We start from the raw sequence: 24,157 nt of genomic DNA, 5'->3' as shown, positions 1-24,157 counted from the left end.
AAAATGTAAATATTCAAATGCCTAAGAGAACCTACAAACTACTCCTTAATGTCTCTGAATGAAATGCCATTATCTTCTATTTTATTTATATAAAACCAGGATACATTTCATACAAAGGCATAAACTGATTACACAACACAATTTCAACCTAAAAATCATTGATTGATATTGTGCATTCATTTGGTATATGTTTACAAGCTTTTGATTTTGTTATACGAGTCCTTGACTTAGGAATTAATCAAGATCCAAAGCCAGCATGGGAGTGTAGTGGTTCGCACAACGCCTTACAGCAGGGGTCCCCAACTGTTTTTGCACCGCGAACTGGTTTAATACTGACAATATTCTTCAATATTCTTGCGGACCAGCCAACTGGGGGGGGGGTGTTCAAGTAGGGTTAAACTCACCTCAACATGTCTTTTACAGTTAGGATTGCCAACTTTCTCACTCCCAAATAAAGGACAAAAGTAGCAGTCAAATACGGGACACTTGTGTTTACCCCGAGAAAGACTACCATGACCATGAAGCCTTGCGCGGGCACCTGTGTGCGCATGCGTGACGTGCGTATGCGTGTATGTGCCGATTTTTTCCACAAATTGGTTTTGGCTTAATCTTCCCGACTACACTGTACATACATTATTTCTACTTTATATAGGCTGTGTATTTATCATGTCATTCCTGCTTTTACTATATGTTAGTGTTATTTTAGGTTTTATGTATTATTTGGTAGGTTATTAAATTTTTCCCATATAAATTAATGGTAATTGCTTCTTCGCTTTACGCCATTTCGGCACAAAAGGTTTCATAGGAACGCTCTACCTTAGCGGGGGAAATACAGGACAAGGGTGGTCCCGTATGGGACAAGCCAATTTAGCCCAATATACAGGATGTCCTGGCAAATACGGGACAGTTGGCAACCCTATGTTCAAGTTCAACAGTGCGTGACAGGGAATGAGGAAAGGTGCAGCTGACTCATATCATTTCTTCGCACATGCTTTGCTTTGGTGGTTGGGGACCGCTGCCTTACAGTACAGGCAACACAGGTTCAATTCCCGCCGCTGTCTGTAAGGAGTTTGTACGTTCTCCCCGTGACCCTGTGGGTTTCCTCCAGGTGCTCCAGTTTCCTTCCACAGTCCAAAGACGTACCGGCTGGTAGGTTAATTGGTCATTGTGCATCGTCCCATGATTAGGCTAGGGTTAAATTGGGGGATTGCTGGACAGTACGGCTCGAAGGGCCAGAAGGCCCTACTCCCCACTGTATCTCAAAAAATAAAACTAAATAAACTCAATGCAACTTGTAAAAATACTATAATACTATAACTTGCATCGGCAAGTTTGCGGCACTGGAGGTTCATGGCAGGAAGAGAGTCTCTCTTCCTTCTACCGTCTGTGTGAGATGATGGGACTTTCGAGAGACTTTGAGACTTTTTTTTTTACCATGTCCATGGTCTGTTCTTTATCAAATTACGGTATTGCTTCGCACTGTTGTAACTATATGTTATAATTATGTGGTTTTTGTCAGTTTTTTTTTGTCTTGGTTTGTCTTGTGTTTCTGTGATATCATTCTGAGGAACGTTGTATCATTTCTTAATACATGCATTACTAAATGACAATAAAATAGGACTGCGTGTCCTCATAATCTAATAAGCACACTAAGCTAAAAGATAATAGAATGACTGTAACACAATTTCTTCAAAAGTTAACAACATAAAAGGGGTAGAAGAAATCTATCAGCACTGTTTTCAAATACTTCACCCAGACCTTTTGCAAGTATTGGTTAGGATGCTGCTTAAGGGACAGCGCTGTAAATGGCAGATTTACCACAAACCAGAATTACATTATTCGATCTCTGCGAAGGTCCAGTCTTTCAGGAATATAAAAAAAAATTCTATACTTGATACGCAGAGGGTACCAAAAATTTGAAAGACACTTCCAGAAATTACAGTAAGCCAAACATTAATTTTGAATGCAAATTTGATAACCGAAGGAGAAAAGGCAAATTGTGTTATGCCACCAACGAGTCAAGATTTCAATGTACGACAGAAATTACTCAAAAGACTAAACAAGCCTAATTCTGCTTCTGCGCTCCATCCTCTTTTCTGCCTTCATTTTGATCCTCCCTTTTGTAAATGGAAACTACAAAGAATGCACCGCAGCCTACTAGAATGACGTTTCAGCTTGGAGTTGGATTGGAAATGCAGGATAAAACACCACGATTTACTCAAAACAAAACTGACAGCATTGAAACTCTTTCAGATTACACTTTCAGAGTACCCTCTTTATGTGAAAGGTGAAAGATTTAGGGGAACCTGACGGGGGAACTTCTTCACTCAGAGGGTGGTGAGAGTGTGGAACGAGCTGCACGTGGGTTCAACTTCAATACTTAAGGGAAATTTGGATAAGTACAAGTATGGAAGACTATGGTCCGGGTCCAAGTCGACAGGACTAGGCAGAATAGTAGCTCGGCATGGACTACTTCAGAAGCAGCTGCTCTGTGCTGTTGTGCTCAATGACTCTACATTTGGATGCCTTAAATGAGAAAGTGTAATCAAGTTCCACCACATTAAAACTTACAGCGACTCCACTTCAATCAATGTTTTGACTGTCAAGTTGAAAGGTAAAATCATTACCAAGTGTGCATTGAGCTGTTCCCGAGCCGTCTCAGGTAAACCTCCAGTTGATTTTGACACTGCCAATTGATTCTCAACCCGACTCAGCCATTGCAAGAAGTCGTCAATCTCACTATGAAATCCTTCAGCCTGCGAAATAAGAGCCGAAGAAAAATATAACTGGTAACGATTGTTAATGTTTATTTTATCAGAAAAAAATCCCCCCGATATTGACAAGGGATTATCTATTGTTTAAATTCAGTTTAAGCATTAAACTCTTTTTAATGACTAGATAAATCATAAGCAATGTCATGTCAGAACTTGTCAAGTTTAAAAGTTTTATCCCCCATCCACCGGTATCCTCTTTCTAGCATTCTCCTGCTCTGTGCAGCACGGTAGCATAGCGTTCAATATAATGTTGTTACAGCACCAGTGTTCAATGATCAGGGTTCACGAGCTGCTGCAGCACATTCTTGGACTGTGTTGGTCATGGATGCACTGGACGCCATTTCACTCCACGCTTCGATGTACCTGTGACAAATACAGCTAATCTTTACCAAGCTCCATCCTCACATCTTCCCCCTCGCTGCTTACCTGCTGCAGGGCAGCCTCCAGTTGCTGCTCTCTCCCTTCAGTTTTCCTGAGCAGGTTCTGCCAACTCTGATTCAGGGTGTCTAGTCGATGCTTTAGGTTATTGGCATCCTCCCCTGCGCTTGATTCCAGAAGTTCATTACCAGCTTTATTAACAGTGTCAACTGTTGATTTATGTGCAAGGACGTCATTTTTCAGGACCTAAGGAAAAATTAATGTTCTAGTTACTAAAATATTCCGGTCCAATTCAACTGGATATTAACAAACCTATATATACATTAAGGATCAATGATTATCTTTATATGCCACACATATTTACATGTGTTTGGAAATTATTGTGGCATGTTGGTGCTACATGCAACAAAAAAACATTCAACAATTTTACAGAATAAAGATTTAGATAAAATTAAAGTTAGAATTACAAATATGGAATAAAATGTGCATAAATACCAGCATGTGTTTACAATGTAAATAGCAGTGTAACAAATAGTTTGAAGTGTTTACAGAGCAGTGCCGTGACTGAGGTTATAGATAGAGGGGGGTGTAGAGGTCTAATGAGAATGGTTGATCAGATTAACTGCCTGTGGGAAGACACTTTTAAGATGACATGAAGTTTTTGTTTTATTAGCCCTAGAGCACCTTCCAGAGAGGCGCTTCTGGAAAAGGCAGTTAGATGGGTGGGCAACGTCCTAACGATTTTTCCCGCCGGCTTTGTTCTGGACACATACAAGTCCTGCAGTGATGGTCAACTGAAGCCAATGGCCCTTTCTGTTGTCCTGCCAGATCACTGCAGTTTTCATATGTTGTGAGAGGATGCTGCACTGAACCAGGCAGTAACGGCTGATTGACCTTTATGATGGCAGTGTAGACACATATCAGGAAATAAGACTCACTTTAGGAAATAAGTAACAGATCTCATGAGGAAAAAAGTAGAGAATAACTCGTGCTCCCTCATCACTCAATGTTCCGCTGCCACCTCTACCAAATCACAATCCAAGACAAACTGTTGTCTTTTACTACTAACATCTTATCCTTCAACATATTGTTTAAACTTCAACCACATAATTGAACACCAGAAAGCCAAATTCAGTATAATTGGCTCTGTTAACTTACACAGAGCCTCCCCTTACTGTCCTTAATCTGAACTTCAGAATACCCTCCAATTCTTCAACTCATAGCCATAGAAAACTACAGTCGATAAATAGGCTCTTCGGCCCATCTAGTCTGCGCTGAACCATTTAAACTGCCTAGTCCCATCGACCTGCACCCAGACCATAGCCCTCTGTACCCCTACTATCCATGTACCTATCCAAATTTCTCTTAAACGTTGAAATCGAGCTCGCATGCAACACTTGCACTGGCAGCTTTTTCCACACTCTGACGACCCTCTGTACGAAGAAGTTTCCCTTCATGTTCACCTTTCACCCTTAACCCATGACCTCTAGTTGCAGTCCCCACCCAACCTCAGTCGAAAAAGCCTGCGTGCATTATAAGCAAACAGATCTTCAGCTGCCATGAACACTTTCCCGCTCTTCAGCTCATGTCTTAAAATCTCTAAAAAAGTCAATTTGCCCTTTAGTAATTTTGACACTGTACATGATCAGCTGCCTGCTACTTGCTGAGCACTGTTCCCTCTAAGTCGCGCAGGAACTGAAATGCTCCCGCCTACATAGCCTTTGTTGCTGCGCAGCTGGAATTTTCTTTTATATAATGTCCTATTAAAGTGTCACGCAGTTTTCAGGCTGTGTAAAATTGTCCTACCCAGAGCAATGGTTGGTCTGCGCAGCTGTAAATAAAAATTTAGAGGGAATGTTGTTGCTGAGTGGACATGATGGCAACGCTGAGCTTTTACAGCTTTATAAACTTTCACAAGACACAAATAAAAACTAACATTCTGTCTTCATTTACTGATAACAGCTAATAAGAACTGTCATATATTCCATCAGGGTGGCGGAGTGGAGATACCTCTCAATCAAAGGAGGTGTAAGGCACTCCTTCACCCCGCTAGCCTGCAGGTCACCCTTGGATAAGGTGTAGCACCTGCTTAGCCACCCCCCCCCACCCCGATCAGGGTCATGTGAAGCCACGGGATCAGGTGGTGGACGGTCATATGAGCAGCTGGTGCAGATCCCAAGACCTGGTTATGTGACCACTGATGCCAGACAACCTCTTAAGAGTATTGATAATGGCTGGGTCACCTGTCTCGTAAAAATGCTGCTCAGAAGGAGACAATGGTTCTAGAAAAAAATTAGAAGTGTCATTTTTGACCCACCTATTAAATTTGATGAGACTTGGAGACCATTTATTCAATACTTCAACATGACGTAATTTGACCCTTGCCAAATCTATTTCGTGATTCCAATATATGGGGAGAGGAGCGGAAGTGGCGACACTATTGGTTCTATCTGTGGAATCATAATAGCCCTTGCTTTCCTTTTTCTTTTCCTTAGTTTTCTTTTAGTTTGAGTAGATTAGTTTTTTTTTAGATTTTTTTTCTTTTTCTGTTTTTTTAATGATATTTTTGTATTTTATGTATACTCTTTATATATTTTATTGTTACTCTGTGTGATTTTGGGATGTTTACCTGACTGTAAACTTAATAATAATTATTATCAATTAATACAATCCCAATTGCTCTGTACTTACTTTTTGTAATGTGTTTGGTGTTGAAACTAATAAAAAAATTGAGAAAGAAAAAAGGAGGCAATGGCAAACCACTTCTGTAGAAAAAAATTCCATGGACTACCATGGTCATGGAAAGACCATGATCGCCCATGTCATACAACACGGCCCATAACAAACAAACAATATACTCCATCAACTGTGATAACATCATGGCTATTTTGCAAGCAGGTAATTCACTTGGTATAAGGAATATATTGCAATTACGTGATGTTTTGCCAGTTCGATCTCTATGGCCTTTGGGTCTCCAGTGATTGGTCTTTGTCCATCCAGGAGCTCCTCAGTATGGTTCAACCAGGTCATAAGTTCAGCCAGTGCATGTTGAAACTGACCCAGTGCCAACAGTGCGCCCTCCACTTTGTGCTGCAGAGTAAAAGTGAGCTCAGTCATTCAGAATTCATAAATGGGCAGAACAAATACTTAATCACTTTCCTGAAATACCTGGGACATATAATGTATTTATCAGAGTAAGGGAAAAAAAACTGAGTACTGATTATTCAAATGTATTTTCAAATGTTCATCAGCCAAGCCAATATATTTTGCATTAACAAGGCATGGGCCAATGTTTATGGCACCAATCACAGTGATTGAGAAGTGACAACCTGGCACATATATTTAACAGTGCCCCCCTCCCCAATCCACCCACATTTTCCTTTCATCTATCAGCCGCCAGCTTGCACTCCTCCCCCCCCACCCCGCCCACCTTCCATTTGCTGGTTTCTTCTGCCTTCCTTTCCAGTCCTGGTGAAGGGTCTCGGACTGAAACATCAAATACTTATTCCTCTCCACAGATGCTACCCGACCTGCTGAGTTCCTCCGGCATTTTAAGTGTGCTGCTCTGGATTTCCAGCATTTGCAGAACCCCTTGTGTTTATGACACACATTTGACTATGTTCAATTTTTGGCAATTGCACTGAGCGAGAAACGTAACTGCAGCAGCTCATTTGCTCCTCATTTCCCATTTGTAAGCACTTAGGATGATAATTTGAGATCAGTAATGAAGCAATAGGTCAACTACTGATCTCAAAGATCCCCACACAGATCTATCCACCTACGTGTGTGATGAGAACTTCCTCTTTTCTGAGCACCAGTTCAAGGTGATCCTTGACTTCCAGCAGCTATGCTGTTGCTGACCTGATTCAAGTGCCAATCAAGCTAAAATTTCCCCAAGCTGCAAGCTAACAAAAAGCTCATTTTTATAATTAATATTTTAAAAAAGAAAACTTATTATAAAAAGCTTGTAATCTGAAGCACTTAAGGAAATACACATTTAAAAATCCATTTTTAGAGCCACAGAGTTTGCCAAACTATAATTATTGATTAATAAGCCATCAAAACCCATTTAGTTCTCACTTTCAGCTGCTTCTGGCAAACAGTACCGCAGCAGTAAAGCCAGGACCAACAGGCTGTGGGACAGCTTCTTTCTACAAGCCAGTTGACATGTCTACATCGCGACGGAGTCACAATACAAAGACTTTTACTCCCTCACTTTGTGGGACGGATGTAAGATTTAAATAAGTTGAAATTCAAGTAAATGTAAGATTTCTGTATTATAGCCTTCTCCTTCAAAATTATCCCAAACTTACTCCAGGTCTGGCTAGTTCACTTGTTTGCATTAAAAAGCCACAGAAGAGCACTCAGCTTTGAAGAGACAGTGACTTTGAGATTTTCTTTATAGACAATAAATGTGCAAAGCCATCATTGCCTGTGCAAAATCCGCCCATTCCGTCAGAATACCAGCTGTTGATCAAAACTATCAGGAAGCACCAGAAAAAGAGAAAAATGCATCTCTTCAAACTGCTTCATAATTATTTGATAAAGTACTTTACAAGATTGAACTTCATCAGTTTGATGTTTTATTTAATATCAAAATTAATAATTTCTCCTCCAAGATACAAAAACTTTGTGTGTGAGCAACTAAACCACGGGACAAGTGCCACTGACCACTTCCTTTCAAATATTCTTTCCCAGATACCAGTTTTGTGGCTTGTATGATGGCAATGCGTGTAGATGATCAATACATGAAAAACAGTGCCTGGGGATTTTGTACCTGTCTGTTAATGATCTTCTCTCCCAGATCTTCCCAGAGATGCTGGAGTTCATTGAGTGGCTGTTGAATTATGTCTTGGTCAGTCTCATCTGAGGCTTTCTTCAGTAGGAGCTCCCCCTGGTGGTTAAGTTTTTCCATCTCTATTTGCTGCTGGTACACCTCCATTTTAAATTCCTGTGGCATGCACACATAGTGGGAACATTACATGACATCCAGAATAGCAAATTCATTTCATGCACAAATCTTAAAATCATAGTGATTAGATTCCTTTCCTACTTTTCTTCCACAGATGTTTTCCCTTATTCTTTCTTAAGTTGCTGGATACAGATGTACCGTGGAGAGCATTCTAACTGGCTGCATTACCATACAGTATTCGGGGGTGGCTGGTGGTGGCTACTGCACAGAATTGAAATAAGCTGCAGAGAGTTGTAAACTTAGTCAGCTCCATCACGGCCACTAGCCTCTGTAGTATCCAGGACAATTTCAAGGAGCGATGCCTCGAAAGGCAGCGTCCATCATTTGGGACCCCCATCACCCAGGTCATGCCTTGTTCTCACTGCTACCATCCAGGAGGAGGTACAGAAGCCAGAAGGCACACACTCAGCAATTCAGGAACAACTTCTTCCCCACTCCCCCACCATCAGATTTCTGAATGGACTACCTCACCAGTTTTTTTATTTCTACTTTGCACTCCTTATTTAACTATTTAATACATATATATTCTTACTGCATTTCATGTTTTTTTTCTATTATGTATTGCATTGTACTGCTGCAGTAGAGACAACAAATTTCACAACATATGCCGGTGATATTAAACCTGACTCTGATAAAAGTTGGTCACTCCGTGGTAACCCGAACAAAGCCTTAAGAGCCCAAAGTCATACCATCCGTTCTAGCTCACAGATCTGTAAAAGCCACTGAAGTGAAGGAACTAGCCTTGTGAGCCTGACTCTATTCTTGTTGGCACTTTCTTCTTTAACACAATCAATAATAATGACATTGCTACTTCCTAAGGGAAGTAGGCCAAAATCAGCACAGTCCTGGCTCCTCATGTTTCAACCATTCAGAGCTAAATAATTAAATCTTTTAACAAGTTATCTTTATGGAGTAAAGATATATATAAATGGAGTACTCATTTCAAATCAAAACTATTACAAAATAGTTGAAGAAATCAAAGGAAAAATATCAGCTGTTTATTCCCTTACACAGATCTACCTTATGAGACCCTCCAGCATTTTGTGCTTGTCGCAGAGGAAAAGCAGAAGTGCTGAGATATTATAATTTTATCTTTTCATGCTTTTTTTAAAAAAAAGATTTGGGCTTGTTCAGCAAGATCCTGTTGCAAGATTTACCCACCTTCATTTCGTTTATTTGCTGCTTGACAGTGCTGATATCTGTGCCAACTGGAGACATTTCACCCAGTTTTATTACTGTGTTATCCAGCCAGTCGAACATTGCCTAAGAAGTCACAACAAGCAAATTAGGAACCATCGCCGATATTAATACCATATTTGCAAACGATTAGATTTTATGCAAAGCATCCCTTACTTGCAGTGCATCTTGGTATTGGACAGCTGCTTGCATGGCTTCTTCCAGTCTGTCCATTCGCTCCTTCCAGGTTTTGTTCAGGTTATCCCAGGTATTATTGAGCTAGAAACAGTAAATGAAACAATAAGAATGGCAACACCATTCGGGCGCTTTTACTGCAGACAAACGTTCTAACGTGCACTAAACTATGGAAAGAGATATTCAGCCAGATGACCACATCTTTATACTTTATTGTCGCCAAACAATTGGTACTAGAATGTACAATCATCACATCGATATTTGATTCTGTGCTTCACACTCCCTGGATTACAAATATTAAATATCATAAATATTAAAAATAGTTAACATTAGTAAATATTAAAAATTTAAATTATAAATCATAAATAGAAAATAGAAAAATGGGAAGTAAGGTAGTGCAAAGAACTGAGAGGCAGGTCTGGATATTTGGAGGGTACGGCCCAGATCCGGGTCAGGATCCGTTCAGCAGTCTTATCACAGTTGGAAAGAAGCTGTTCCCAAATCTGGCCGTACGAGTCTTCAAGCTCCTGAGCCTTCTCCCAGAGGGAAGAAGGACGAAAAGTCTGTTGGCTGGGTGGGTCGTGTCCTTGATTATGCTGGTAGCACTGCTCCGACAGCGTGCGGTCAAAGAGCAAGGTCTAAGGATCATATTAATGAATGGCAGAATTGGGGCAATCACTTTTTCTTTCTATCCTATCTATCCCTCTGTCTATTCAATTGTTGAAATAATGACCCTTCCTTCCTTAACATGCTTTTTTAAAATATAAAACTGGTTTCAATACATTTAAGATCATATATTACCACTTAATTACTTATTATTTCTATTAACATTTTACCTCATCAATACTTTTTTTCACTTCAGGTTTTTCCAGTTCTCCACAGGCAAAGATGAGGTCTGCTCCCAAGATTCGCACAAACTCCAGTTCCTCGTGAAGTCCATCTGTCTCCTCTTTGATTGTCTGAAATAAGCAGGTATTCACAAAATCATCGGCAAATCTCAGTCTTACCCAGACTATTATTCATCAATTGATTTACGTGATATAAATAAGACAAATATGGTAAATGACAGGTGGAATTCAATCCACAAAAGGCAAAGCACAGGGTAAATGAATCCCAAGGTCACCCTGCTCCTCCGCTCTTAGCAGTGTGGAGAGACAGGGCCAGCTTGGGATTCACATTCATAGATGTCTCTGAGATTCTGCACAAGTTGACAGGAAGGTTAAGGCGGCATACGGTGTGTTTTGGCCTTTATTAGTCGGGGGATTGAGTTCAAGAGCCACAAGGTAACGCTGCAGCTCTATAAAACTCTGGTGAGACCACACTTAGAATATTGCATTCAGCTCTGGCCATCTCATTACAGGAAGGATGAGGAGGCAGAGATTTACCAGGATGCTGCCTGGATAAGAGAGCATGTCTTCTGTGGTTAGGGTGACCAAGCTAGGGCTTTTTCTCTTTGGAAAGGAGGAGGATGGGAGGTGGTTGATAGAGCCATTCATTGAGTGGACTGCCAGAAACTTTCCCCAGGGCCGAAATCACTAATATAAGGGGGAATGATTTCAGGGTGTTGGGAGGAAAGTATAAGGAGGTTGTCAGAAGGAGTTTTTTTTTTTTGCAACACACAGTGGTGGGTTTATTAGTTTTTTAAGGATTTTGGAGGAAAGTATCGGGGGAATGTCAGAGGTAGGTTTTTACACACAGAGAATGGAAGGTGCATAAAACACACTGCCAGGGTGGTAGTAGAGGCAAGATACATCAGGGGCATTTAGGAGACTCTTGGACAGTCACATGGATGAAAGAAAAATGCAGGGCGATGTGGGAGGGAAGGGTTAGATTGATCTTGGAGTAGGTTAAAGGGCTGGCATAACATCCTGGGATGAAGGTCCTTTACTGTTCAATGTTCTAAATAAATAGATGGAACATGCTCGATATAGTTAATCAAAGTTCATATAACAAAACTGTACTGTGTAGTTTTCTGCACTTGAACCATACCTCTGCAGCCTCCTGTTGTTGTTTAATGATTGAAGGATCGATACCAGGACTCTCCAGGTCTCGAACTATTTCCTGTGTGTCCTTAATGGTAGTCATCAGGGCAGCCATATCATACCAGAACTTCTCAGCAAGGTCAAGTACATCGAGAAGCTTAGTATCCCTCTCCTCACCTCGGGCTTTGATATCTTCCCAGTAAAATACCATTTCATTCAACTTGTCCTGAATGGCTAATGTTATAAGTGGGGGAAAAAATTAGAATTTTTAAGGAGGCATTTCTGCATGCAGGGATAACTACATTATACAATGAAACTTTAAAAAAACAATTCTAACAACTGAGATAAAAATTGAAATTGCTGTAAGAGTCAAGAGGCAAGGCAGAATCTGCCTATGTCAGCAGTGTTTCCTTTCCACAGGTGTTGTCTGATCTGCTGAGTGCTTCCTACTTTTATTCTGGATTTCTAGGATTGGCAGTTTTTAACATTTTACACCTAACAACTGGTAATTGTTTGCTAAAGCTGATTTTGCAGAAACAAGACAAGTCACTTGTCAACTGAACGGACGTAAAACTGTTAATCTGCCACACTTGGAAATTTGGTGGCCCTGGATTGGAAGATTTTCTGGACCATTGGACTGATAATTCAATTAATACTCCTGCACACATTTAACTTACGTTTCTTAAACAAAAAGATGCGACACAGTAGCACAATAAGTGAACCCAATATGCCTAAAGGAAATGCAGGGACCAGGGCCATACAAAGGGGACATGGGAACCCTAGGGGGAATTCTTTTGGTTTCATTCCAGCTGTATTTAGTGAATTACTAGCAAAGAATTGCCTTTGCATATTTGCACTGCCCCTTGGGATCATCCATGGATCTATGCTTGGTCCCACCCTGGTCTTCTTTCTCACGTCCTTTCCCAACATTATTTGAAGACAAAGTCAATTTCAGCATGTATGCTAATGATGTTCAAATGACCTCATCACCGGTTCCAATAAGTGGTTATCCAGAGATGACCGTGCTGACAGTTCCTTCAACTAAACATCATGAAGACCTAAGTTAATGCTTCGAACTTTGATTACAAATTCTGTTCACACTCACTACAGTCGGCCTCAAATGGAACCAGACTGTCTGAAAACTCGGGTCTTGTGGAAAAACTCTATGATAAAGTACCTTCAACATATGCAGAACAGATTAGAGGAATTTGGACCCAATATTCCCAAGGACATTATAATTTGAAATCTAGGAGCTAGGTCATTTATTCTCATCAGGTAAGTGATATATGGAGTAACTGCAAAGTTAACAAACATGCAATTTATACACACACACACACATCTGGAAATAAAAGTTCATTCAATACCTTTAGCAGCAGGATCCTCCTCTGCTCCAGATGACCTACTGATCAGCTCCTCTCCGCGGCGTTTAAGAGCTTCAAAAGATGGTTGGAGTTTCTCGAGTTCCATTGCAATGTTTTTATTCTCGCTGATGTGCTCTCGGATCTTCTCAACCTCAGCCGGTATTGAAGGAGGCATCCGCACCCGGTCAGCAATGTGCCCCAGGGACTCCAGCATTGGGTCAATCTTATCGTGAAACTACACAAACCAAAAAACACAAGTTGCCGGTGTTGCCTCAAGATTTTCCCAGAACTGCCATTTATTTTAAAAAGGGTCTAATTCCTAGTTAAGCATTAAACAGTCTCATTTTATATTGCATTGTCAGAGAAAAAAAATACACAAGCAGATTGTGTGGGTAAATTCTGGCAGCTCTGCAAGACCTTTCCCCATAAGCTGCAGCAAGTGTAGGATTTGCGAAAACACATAAGTGAACATAGGCGTGCTGAGACGACTGGCACTTATTCATCAGGGAATCCTTATGCTCCGTGGCCTGACCCCTGACCCACTGCCAGAACAGACTCGGCTATTTTTTGAGAAGACACAAACGGCTGCAAGGGACTGAGTTCAATTAATTGTTTTGGAACAGCTTAAATGCAGTTAACTCTTCAGATTCCTTCTATATTTTCATTAATTTTTAAGAGAACGAACAGCTTTGGAATTTTCTTGTCAACGCTTTTGTTCATACACATTAGACGGTTGTCAATTTGTTTTTACCCTCGTGGGAAGAGCCATCCCAAGTGTTGGGATTTATGCCAGGGAGGTTTTCTGTTGATGTCGGATTCACCTGTAGCCAGCAAGTTGCCCTCAGCAGATCTGCACAAGGGCAGTGCCTCGTAATTAGTCAGCATTATGTAGTTGGCATATTGTTATCTACTAAGACTGGGTCAACAGAGATATAATCTGCATTGACATTTATAATATGTAATTGAAAAACTTTAGAGACCACCTTTCCTGGAGAAGAATACTTCTATAGGACTCTAATTTATATATGTGCTTGATTGAACTAGTCAAAAACTAAATAAACCCGTTGGATCAAACCATCTGATTTAAAGCAAGGGATACTGGAGCAGGGCACATAAAATGCTGGAGCAACTCAGCAGAAGAGTAGCATCTATGGAGGGGAATAAACAGTCGATGTTTCTGGTTGATGATAAAGTGTCTCGGCCCAAAACACTGACTATCGTCTAAGAAGTGCTGGATCTTTTCTCGCTTAACACTAAAAATGTACAAATTTAAAACTAGGGAATTGATTCCCAAATGTTGCCTGTCACTTTAAAAGATCCTTTCTATGTATTGATATTCTAAGAGCAACAGGGCAAGCAATCGATACTCCCCGGTTGACCCAATCATAGCCAATAAGGGAACCATAAAAGGACTTTTAAATGCATATACTATTTTGAACAAAAATTTAGCTCAGGGAAAAAAAAAGTCTGTGTTTTTAATAGCTCAGCCTTGAAATATTTTCTTTCACCCTGAAATCCAGGTTCAAATTAAATCCATATGTTTGGAAGAAGATTTTACTTTCTCATACCACTAAGGAGATCCCAACTTAAATCAATCTGAGTAGACGTTACAAACAGACAAAAGTCCAGAACCCAACAATAATTAGGCAATCACACCTCAAAAGTCAATGAGCGTGATATGTGAAAATGAAACCTCTATTCTATTTCTCAGAGGGCTTTGTTGAAGTGTTATTGAGAGAGGCATTTCCAACTAATCTGGCACTCCAACAAAAATATAAAGACTTAAATAGTCTAGATAATGATTTTTTAAAAATTACTGAATATTAAAATCAATAGACATTAATTTTAATGAGAATGACCCTTCTTGAACTCAGTGCTACAGAAGAAATAACTCAAATTCTGAAGTTCAGAGCATTATTATGTAAAGTTAACTAATTTATTGACTGAGATACCGTGCAGAATGGGCCCTTTAAGCTGCACTACCCAGCAATCCCCTGATTTAATCCTAGCTTAATCACAGGACAATTCACAATGACCAATTAACCCACTAACCAGTATGTCTTTGGACTGTGGGAGGAAACCTGAGCTGCCTGAGGAAACCCACACCATCACGGGGAGAATGTACAAACTCCTTACAGGTGACGGGAATTGAACCCTGGTACTGTAAAGTGTTGTGCTAACTACTATGCTACCGAGCCGCCCCAAATAAAGTGAAGTTGAATTTGAAGTTATTTGTTAAATAATAAGCAACCTGCTTAGAACAAATTCAACTATAACACGCACAGGCTTTGTTTTTTCATCTCCGGCAAAGCTATTCAGTGGCCAGCTTTAGCAAAATAACAAGAAAGCAACCTCTATGTGCAGCAGTAGCAAGTGTGCAAGGAGTTTTGCTTACCTCAGTAAACTAATGAGTGGATTTGATGAACACAACAATTAAACACAACGTGGCAGGACGTGTCGGCAAATAAATATTTAATTCCACGAGGTGGTCGGAATGGAAAACAAATGACATGTTAGTATGAGAAAACTGAAGGGATAACATACGGGAGTGTCTTAAACAGGACAAACATGGAATGATTACGATTTACAAACATGACTAACGTTATGTTGTAGTGCTTCTATACATCTAGAAAGTTGGATGCCATAGTGTGGTTTCTATTCTATTGGATTGTCTTACTTCCTCAGTTGTTTTCACTGTGATTAATAACTAGTCAGAATGACACGCTGAACAACCTGTCAAACTATGGTTGACTTCGTTAAGCATTCCACTGATGGATATTAACAGCTATCATAGAATTGTATAATATTCACAGTATCTATACATCTCTATTTATTGATAAAGTGCAGGACACAATGAACCATACCACCTAGCCACCCGCCTGCTCAACCCCAGTTTCATCACTGGATGTTTTACAATGGCCAATTAACCTACTAACCGGTACGTCTTTGGAACGTGGGAGGAAACCGGAGCACCCAGAGGAAACCCACGCACTCGCGGGGAGGAATTACAGACAGGGTCGGAATTGAACTCCGAACTCTGACGCCCCAACCTGTAGGAGCATCGCGGTAACTGCTACACCACCTTGGGTCTGCAGTTGAAGGGGAACAAATGGACTATCCAATCACAGTATAGGCAAGTATAATGCAGCTTACAGGAAAATGAGTTTATTACATATTTGGGAGAAAACTGCAAATACCTCAAACATGTCTCTTGTGCTCATACTCTTCAATTACTTTATTACCGACTATGATGGTTCTAAAGTCAATCACAAAGGCTCTAGAATGCTTCTCTGAATTTTAAAGAGCACTGATGTTGAACAATAATAAGCCTACATTAGTATGCCACAACACACTAGGTTGTGGCAACAGTGGGAAACTAACACACAAGATTCCTTTTTGACAGACAACCATAAAAAAACCTCAATTATATACAACAATATTTACTAGAACGTACCTGAGCAGACTGCGAGATTGCTTCATCCAATGCCAAAGCCCTCTCTCGTGCATCGTGTTTTATTTTAGTGTAGAGGGCTTCTGCCGTGGTATGTTTCTCATGGACCATTTTACCCTCATCTGGATTCAATACCATTAACTGAGGCCCAATCTTCATTAGCTTATCAATGTGAGGCTTGTGCTCAGAGATTGATTCACGGAGTTGCTGTTGTAAAATCATGCACAGGTCTTAGTTTCTTAAAGCATCTGATTCCAGAAGCAATATAATGCGCAAGAGTCTTAGGCACATATATATAGCTAGGGTACTGAAGACATTTGCACAGAACTGTAGTAATCTTATGTACTGCTGTCGCAAAAAAAACCCAACAAACTTCATGACATGTGTGCGTGATGATAAACCTGATTCTGCTACGGGTCTCTACTGTGGACTGAGAGTGGGAAGGGGACGGGGAGAGGGGAATCATGGTTGGGAAAGGGGAAGGGAATGGGAAGCACCAGAGAGACACTCTGTAACGATCAATAAACCAATTGCTTGGAATCCAACAACCTTGCCTTGTGTCAGGGGTGGGTCTGTCTGCACCCATGCCACCTCCCCCCCCCACCCAGCCCCTAGCACTCCTTCTCTACTACCTGTCCCACACCCCTCCTGTGGCGCTCCACCCCCGTCATTCCACAAGTCCTTTTCTCAAACCAGATTTATAAACTGGCTCTCTGTTCCACGTTGACAGATACAGCTCTGTGCGAGTCTCAAGCACCCTAGCCTGAGACTTTTGCACAGCACAGTACATTCTGACCAGATTATAGCATAATAAGAAAAAACAGGACTAAAGTGAGGTTTAGCCAGGAAGTGATGTGCCAGACTCAAAGGGAATTTAAATCAGAAAATGACTACAATATTGCTAGGCTCCACCAAGGACCAGCTTCAAGAATTGGTGCCTATTGAGAGCACAGAATCTTATTCTCATAATTTTATATAAATAATACTCATTTTGTATAACATAAGATTGATGAATGAGCCAATTACTACAAGTTCATAACCAGGAAACCTCTTTCAAAATACTTATTTAAATCATCTGTTCTGTTGGTTGAAGAGAAAAGCATATACAATAGATATGTGGAAACAATGAGCTTAGATCTCTTGGTCTTGCGTCAATCCCACATGGTCTACTGATGCCAACAGCAAAGCAGGGAATCTGATGTGTACCAGAATATGTATCAACAATATGTCTTCCTCCACAAAATGCTGGAGGAACTCAGCAGGTCAGGCAGCATCTATGGAAATGAATAGATAGTCGACGTTTCGGGCCGAGATCCTTCTTCAGGACTGTGGCGGGGGGCGGGGGGGGGGGGGGAGTTTCCAGAACAAAAAGGTTGGGAACAAAAAGCCAGGGAGATGGGAAAGGTCAAGGGCTGGAGAAGACGGAAGCTGAAAGGAGAGGAGAGTGGACCTTAAGGGGAAAGGGGAAGAGGAGGGGACCCAGGAGGATGTAACAGGCAGGTGAGAAGAGGCAAAAGGCCAGAGTGGGAATGGGGAGGGGGAGAATTTGTTTACCAGAAGGAGATATTGATATTCATACCATCAGGTTGGAGGGTACCCAGACAGAATATAAGATGTTGCTCCTCCACCCTGAGGGTGGCCTCATCTTGGCACAACATGTCGGAATGGGAATTAAAATGTTTGTCCACCAGGAAGTCCCGCTTGTGGCCGGTGGTCTGACCTGTGTTGTGCTTACCCTCATTTCTTCCTGCTGTTGCTTCAAGATCTCATGGTCAACGGCTGGTGGCGGGAGCTGTGCTATCAGACTTCTGGTCTCGTCAAGCCAAGGACACAACTCTTCATAGGTTTCCCAGAACTGGTTAATCAACACCTGAGCCCGCTCCAGTTGGGAGTACCTTTCAGTGTTCATCTGACTGACCATCTCGTATTGCTGCTGTAGTAAGTTCATCTTCTCCTGTAAGTAAGAGTGCATGCACATCAGATATAGGAGCAGGAGTCGGCCATCTGGCCCATTGACCCTGCTCCGCCATTCAGTAAGATCATGGCTGATCTGACCATGGACTCATCTCCACCTTCCAGCCTTTTCCCCCACAACCCTTAATTCCCCTACTATGCAAAAATCTATCCAACCTTGTCAAGTATATTTACCGAGGTAGCCTCCACTGCTTCACTGGGCAGGGAATTCCACCGATTCACCACTCTTTGGGAAAAACAGTTCCTCCTCATCGCATCCTAAATTTACTCCCCTAAATCTTGAGGCTATGTCTCCTAGTTCTAGTCTCACCTACCAGTGTTAACAACTTTCCTGCCTCTATCTTATCCATCCCTTTCATAATTGTACATGTTTCTATCAGCTCTCCTCTAATCCTTCTGAATTCCAGCAAATACAGTCCCAGGCGATTCAATGCATGGATGTATGCATTTGAAACTTGACATTGTCATTAAGATCATTATAAAAATATCAGATTTAAAAATAATTAGACTTGAATACTACACTGCACAGCAAAATATCACATCAGAACTCTGACACATCTTCTCAATATTAATACTTCCATTCGTTGACATTTTTCTATTATGGTCTGTAATAATAATTTTATATATGGAAAATACGTATATACACCAATCCCACAACCACCCATTGGGCTTATGGATTTGCTTAGTTCGCTATTTGTATTTGTTTTGTCTAGAGTCTTATTGTCTTTATTGAGATGCTGTGTGGAGTTGGGCCTTCTATTCCTTTCAGCCACGCCATCCAGCAATCCCCCGATTTAATCCTAGCCTTTTACAATGACCAATTAACCCACCAACCGGTAGGTCTTTGAGCTGTGGGAGAAACCCAAGCACCCGAAGGAAGCCCACACAGTCACGGGGAGAATGTACGAACAGGCAGTGGCAGGAATTGAACCCAGGTCACCGGTTCTGTAAAGCGTTGTGCTAACCACTACGCCACCGTGCCATAGCAGAACACTTCAGAAACACAAAAATAATACCTGCAGTGCAGTCTTTTGTTCGTCTCCACAGGTACCAAGAATTTCATCTTGCGTAGTTACCAACTCGTCTATGGAATCCTTATGCCGTATGATGTCAATTGAAAAGGCCTGAAGGGATAAAAGAAAATTTCTTAAAATGAGGAACTGGTAACTCCGATATAAGATGCCCAGACTGCTAATTTGTATTCTGTTTCCTTGGCATGCTGGTGAAACAAAGTTAAGGAAGCCTGGATCAAAACAAATCAAGAGTCTAGGACAGCAAGAAGATTGCTATCTGTCATACAAATGGAATGCATGTGAACTGCTGAGTTAGTTGCTTATTTGGCTCATCAGGGATACAGACGGGCTCCCCTCCTGTGATTATATTTTGGGAACGCTGCAACTATCTGTGAATTTTAAAATAAACCAGGCTTCACTCTTTTATGCAAGGGCTAGTGAGATGGGGATGCAAACACCCCATCTGGATTTGACCGTGTTTAAAACAAAACTGAGCATAAACTTTTGATGAACTCAGCTTGTCTGTAGCCAAAGGGTAAAAGCAGCCAACAACCAGCCCAGGGAATAATATTACTAAACAATAGAACATTATGGAGGAATAATGAGAAAAGTGATAAATCATATATGATCTGATGACAGATATATCCTTAAAGACTGAACACAACTGATAATGGAAATTTAAATTCTACCTGCCAAATCTGATTTTACATTTAATCCAGATTCAGTAATCTACCATTTAAAACAGACACAGAAGTTCATTAATAGAAATTAGCTTTACTATCTATTACAGAATGGAGATTAAACAGAATATAAGACATCTCTGAGAATTTGTTCCTTATTAACCCCACAATAGCGCAAGCATGCAAAAGAGTAACCACCACTATTTTTAAGATGTAATAGAAAGATATTAAACTGTATCAGAGTAATATTTGCTCTTTGCTTTTTTGTTAGCATTAATGTTTCCAAATCATTTTGTTTGACCAGTGCTTTGTTTGATTACTCATAGTTCTGGCATGAAAGCCAACAGAATAACAACAGCTCTTTTCAGAGGATTTTGTTTCATTGGTCATGCAGTGAATATAACTACATTATCAGCTCAAATATAGTTTGGAACAAATGTTCTAAATGTAGTAAAGCACGTTTGTTTGAAAAGTTATGTCAGATACAAGGATTCCATCACACCACACGTTCCTACCTTCTGCACCTGCAGTTGAGCTGTTGTCTGATCTTGTTCCAGCCTTATTGGACCCAAGGCTGTTAACTTTCGCACAGTTTCGGCCACCCAGGTAAGCTCGGAGTCAGTGGCCTGCTCATACTAGCAGAAAGGAGAAGCAGCAGGATACATTAAGGGAACAAAGCAGACAAATAGCCAAACGTACAAAGAGACGGATGAGAGCGATGCACAACTGCAATCAGACGCAGGTAGGACAAGAAAAGAACACCACACAGACCAAATCCACCCTGACCCATCATTGCTTATTGTAGTTTCACTGCTATTTTCACACTGCATTCAAGTCCACAGCAGCAGGAGTTAATCATTTATAATTACTTGCTACTATTGCTGAATTGATATGCTAATATAATTTAAAAATTAAATGTGAACATTCATAATGTTCAGCATAACCTGACAGCACTTTAAAGGCAGACCAGGACACATTTATTTCTACTTAAAACTTTTCGCTAAAACTCTTTCTCTTCTCGCTGCTGCCATCAGGGAGAAAGCACGGCAGCCTCAGGACCCACACCACTAGGTTCAGGAATATTTATTACCCCTCAGCCATCAGGCTCTTGAACCAGAGGAGATAACTTCACTCAACTTCACTTGTCCATTACTGAAATGTTCCCACAGCCTTGACTCACTCTCAAGGACTCTTCATCTCATGTTCTCGATATTTATTACTTATTATTATTATTTATTTTCTTTTTGTATTTGCACAATTTGTTGCCTTTTGCACGCCGGTTGAGCACCCAACTTGGTGCAGTCTTTCACTGATTCTATTATGGTTATTATTCTATTGTGGATGCCCACAAGAAAATTAATCTCAGGGTTGTATAATGGTGACATACTTTGAAATCAAGCACAGACACCCTTTGGTGTTATCAAGGGTTAATATAACAAAACAACTTCCAAATCAAAGTTCAAAGTAAGTTTATTACCAAAGTACATGTACGTCACCATATACAGCCCTGAGATTTATTTTCCTGTGGGCATACTCAGCAAATCTATAGAATAGTAATTATAGCAGGATCAGTGAAAAATTAACCAGAGTGCAGAAGAAAACAAACTGTGCAAATGTAAATATAAATAAATAGTAATAAATAAGCAGAACATGAGATAATGAGATAAAGAATTCGTAAAATGAGATCACTAGTTGTGGGAAACATCTCAATGATGGGGCAAGTATTCCCTTTTATTTAAGAGCCTGTTAGTTGAGGGTAGTAACAGTTCTGGAACGTGGTGATGAGAATCCTGAGGCTCTTGTACCTTCTACCTCATGGCAGGAATGAGAAAAGAGCATGGCCTGGGGTTTAGGGATCTATGATGGTTAGGCGTGAGGATCTATGATAATGGATGATGCTTTCCTATGACAGCATTTCACGTAGATGTGCTCAATGGTTGGGAGGGATTTACCAGTGATGTACTGGATTGAAACCACTACTTTTTGTAGGATTTTATAACACTACCCTGAGGGAATAGCTTTGCCTCAATTGTATACAATTTCAAAATTACTTATCAAGAATTTTTCTTTGCCTTCTCCAGTCAAGGAAAAGGCTACAATGTTCTTTGTCATCTCAGATACAGTCCTTGCACACTTTACAAAATTCTACCAGCTCTATCCAAGTCATTCATTAAAAGCTAACAACTTGACTTCTCAGATGAATCGTCTACTTAGAAACAACAGTATGGACTGCACAATGGCCACCTCACACTTTGAGCCAGCTAGTTTCAAAAACCATCTGCAGCCTGGTTTCCATCGACTATCTGGAGGAAGTCAGCGGGTTAGGCGGCGTCTATGAAGGGAAATAGACAGCTGATGACTCCAACTGTATGTTGCTCGTTTGAAACATTGACTGTCCATTGGAATGAAGAGTCAACGTTCCAAAATAAACCAGTGCAAATGGACATGTCGGCTGTCTGCTTCCCTCGAGAGAAGACGCGTGACTCACTTGTTCCTTCAGAGTCTTTGTGTATTGGTCTAGAATTCCAGTCTCTTGCTCCTCTGTTAATTATGTATTCGAATATATTAATAAATTACATCTCTATTAGTCACAAGACCATTAAATAAAACTGCACTATGTCTATTTAACTAAATGAGTTGGCTGTTTATTTCTGCTTTGAATTATTGTCGCAGCTGAAAAATATTCAAGTATCTTTAGCCAAACATCCTTAAAAATCTATTTAACACTATTTCTAATACAATACTTGTTGACCAATTTTAAGATAATTGATAATATTAAGAGGAATAGACTTTACAAAATTGCTGAAGTTACATCCCAAGAATGCCAACAGCAGTTCTCCTGTTTGATGGAAGACAAACCTTGCTGGAAGTACTTATGGCTTCTCAAGCCTCTCCAGAGTTTATACTTAGCAGCTTGCTCTGACCCACACGTTCTGATTTGGACATGTAAGGTTGTAGATCAATTTGAGAAAAGATGGGAAGGGAAATCAACTGTCCACACTGGCCTGGACTCATTAAGGTTGAATAGGGGGAGGATTAAGGCGATTTACAAAGCAAGCTCAATGATTTGCAGGTAAAAGAAATGTAGGATAACTGCTAGTTCACTTTTTTTTTATTTTGCAAGGTTGGAAAATTACGTCAATTTACCCAGAATAGTCACCTGGACCAGATGATGTATACCTCAAAGAGTTCTGAAAGACGTGCACGAAGAGATTGTGGAGGCATTAGCAATGATCTTTTAAGAATCACGAGATTCTGGAATGGTTCTGGAGGACTGGAAGCTTGCAAATGTCACACCACTCTTCAAGAAGGGAGGGAGGCAGAAGAAAGGAAATTATAGGCCAGTTAGTCTGACCTCAGTGGTTGGGAAGGTGTTGGAGTCGATTATTAAGGATGAGGTCTCAGGGTACTTGGAGGCGCCTGATAAAATAGGCTGTAGTCTGAATGGTTTCCTGAAGGGAAAGTCTTGTCTGACAAATCTGTTGGAATTCTTTGAAGAAGTAACGAGCAGGATAGACAAAGGAGAATTGGATGATGTTGTGTACTTGGATTTCCAGTAGGTGTTTGACTAAGTGCCACACATGAGGCTTCTTAACAAGCCACGAGCCCGTGGTATTACAGGAAAGATTCTCACATGGATAAAGCAGTGGCTGATTGGCAGGAGGCAAAGAGTGGGAATAAAGGAAGCCTTTTCTGGCTGGTTGCCAGTGACTAGTGATGTTCCACAGGAGTCTGTGTTGGGACTGATACTTTTTTAAGTTTATACGTCAATGATTTGGATGATGGAATTGATGGCTTTGTTGAAAGATTTGCAGACGATATGAAGATAGGTGAGGGGCAGGAGTTCTAAGGAAATAGCGAGGCTACAGTAGGACTTGGACAGATTAGGAGAATGAGCAAAGAAATGGCAGATGGAATACAGCGTCAGGAAGTGCACTTTGCACTTTGGTGGAAGAAACGAAAGGGTTGATTATTTTCTAAATGAAGAGAAAATACAAAAAAATTGAGGTACAAAGGTACTTGGGAGCCCTTGTGCGGGATTCCCTAAAGGTTAATTTGCAGGTTGATTCTATGGTGAGCAAGGCATATGCAATGTGATCATTCATTTCAAGAGGACTAGAATATAAACAAAAGGATGTAATGTTGAAGCTTTATAAAGCACTGGTAAGGCCTCACTTGGAGTACTGTAAGCAGGTTTGGG

The 24,157-nt window shown here is 40.7% G+C and overlaps 1 protein-coding gene across 24 annotated transcripts in view; it reads right to left on the bottom strand.

Annotated features, from left to right (window-relative positions):
- The window catches only part of macf1a (microtubule actin crosslinking factor 1a), a 599,766-nt gene that overhangs the window by 69,820 nt on the left and 505,789 nt on the right, over positions 1-24,157 (bottom strand). For 23 of the 24 annotated variants that reach the window (XM_063033725.1, XM_063033724.1, XM_063033713.1 and 20 more), the window contains 13 exons: positions 20,472-20,591; positions 19,280-19,387; positions 18,025-18,243; positions 16,293-16,496; positions 12,842-13,073; positions 11,485-11,711; positions 10,332-10,454; positions 9,478-9,579; positions 9,286-9,387; positions 7,930-8,103; positions 6,087-6,242; positions 3,201-3,398; positions 2,628-2,756 (listed from right to left, as the gene is read on the bottom strand). In XM_063033725.1, the coding sequence (XP_062889795.1) occupies positions 2,628-2,756; positions 3,201-3,398; positions 6,087-6,242; positions 7,930-8,103; positions 9,286-9,387; positions 9,478-9,579; positions 10,332-10,454; positions 11,485-11,711; positions 12,842-13,073; positions 16,293-16,496; positions 18,025-18,243; positions 19,280-19,387; positions 20,472-20,591 (2,094 nt within the window). The remainder of the gene's footprint in view (positions 1-2,627; positions 2,757-3,200; positions 3,399-6,086; positions 6,243-7,929; positions 8,104-9,285; positions 9,388-9,477; positions 9,580-10,331; positions 10,455-11,484; positions 11,712-12,841; positions 13,074-16,292; positions 16,497-18,024; positions 18,244-19,279; positions 19,388-20,471; positions 20,592-24,157) is intronic. The other variant, XM_063033709.1, reaches the window with a different exon arrangement.

The sequence above is a fragment of the Mobula hypostoma genome, chromosome 26, assembly GCF_963921235.1.
Source record: "Mobula hypostoma chromosome 26, sMobHyp1.1, whole genome shotgun sequence".
Taxonomy (NCBI): Eukaryota; Metazoa; Chordata; class Chondrichthyes; order Myliobatiformes; family Myliobatidae; genus Mobula; species Mobula hypostoma.
The sequence above is the reverse complement of the archived record's forward strand: the minus strand, read 5'-3'. Positions and strand labels throughout refer to the sequence as shown.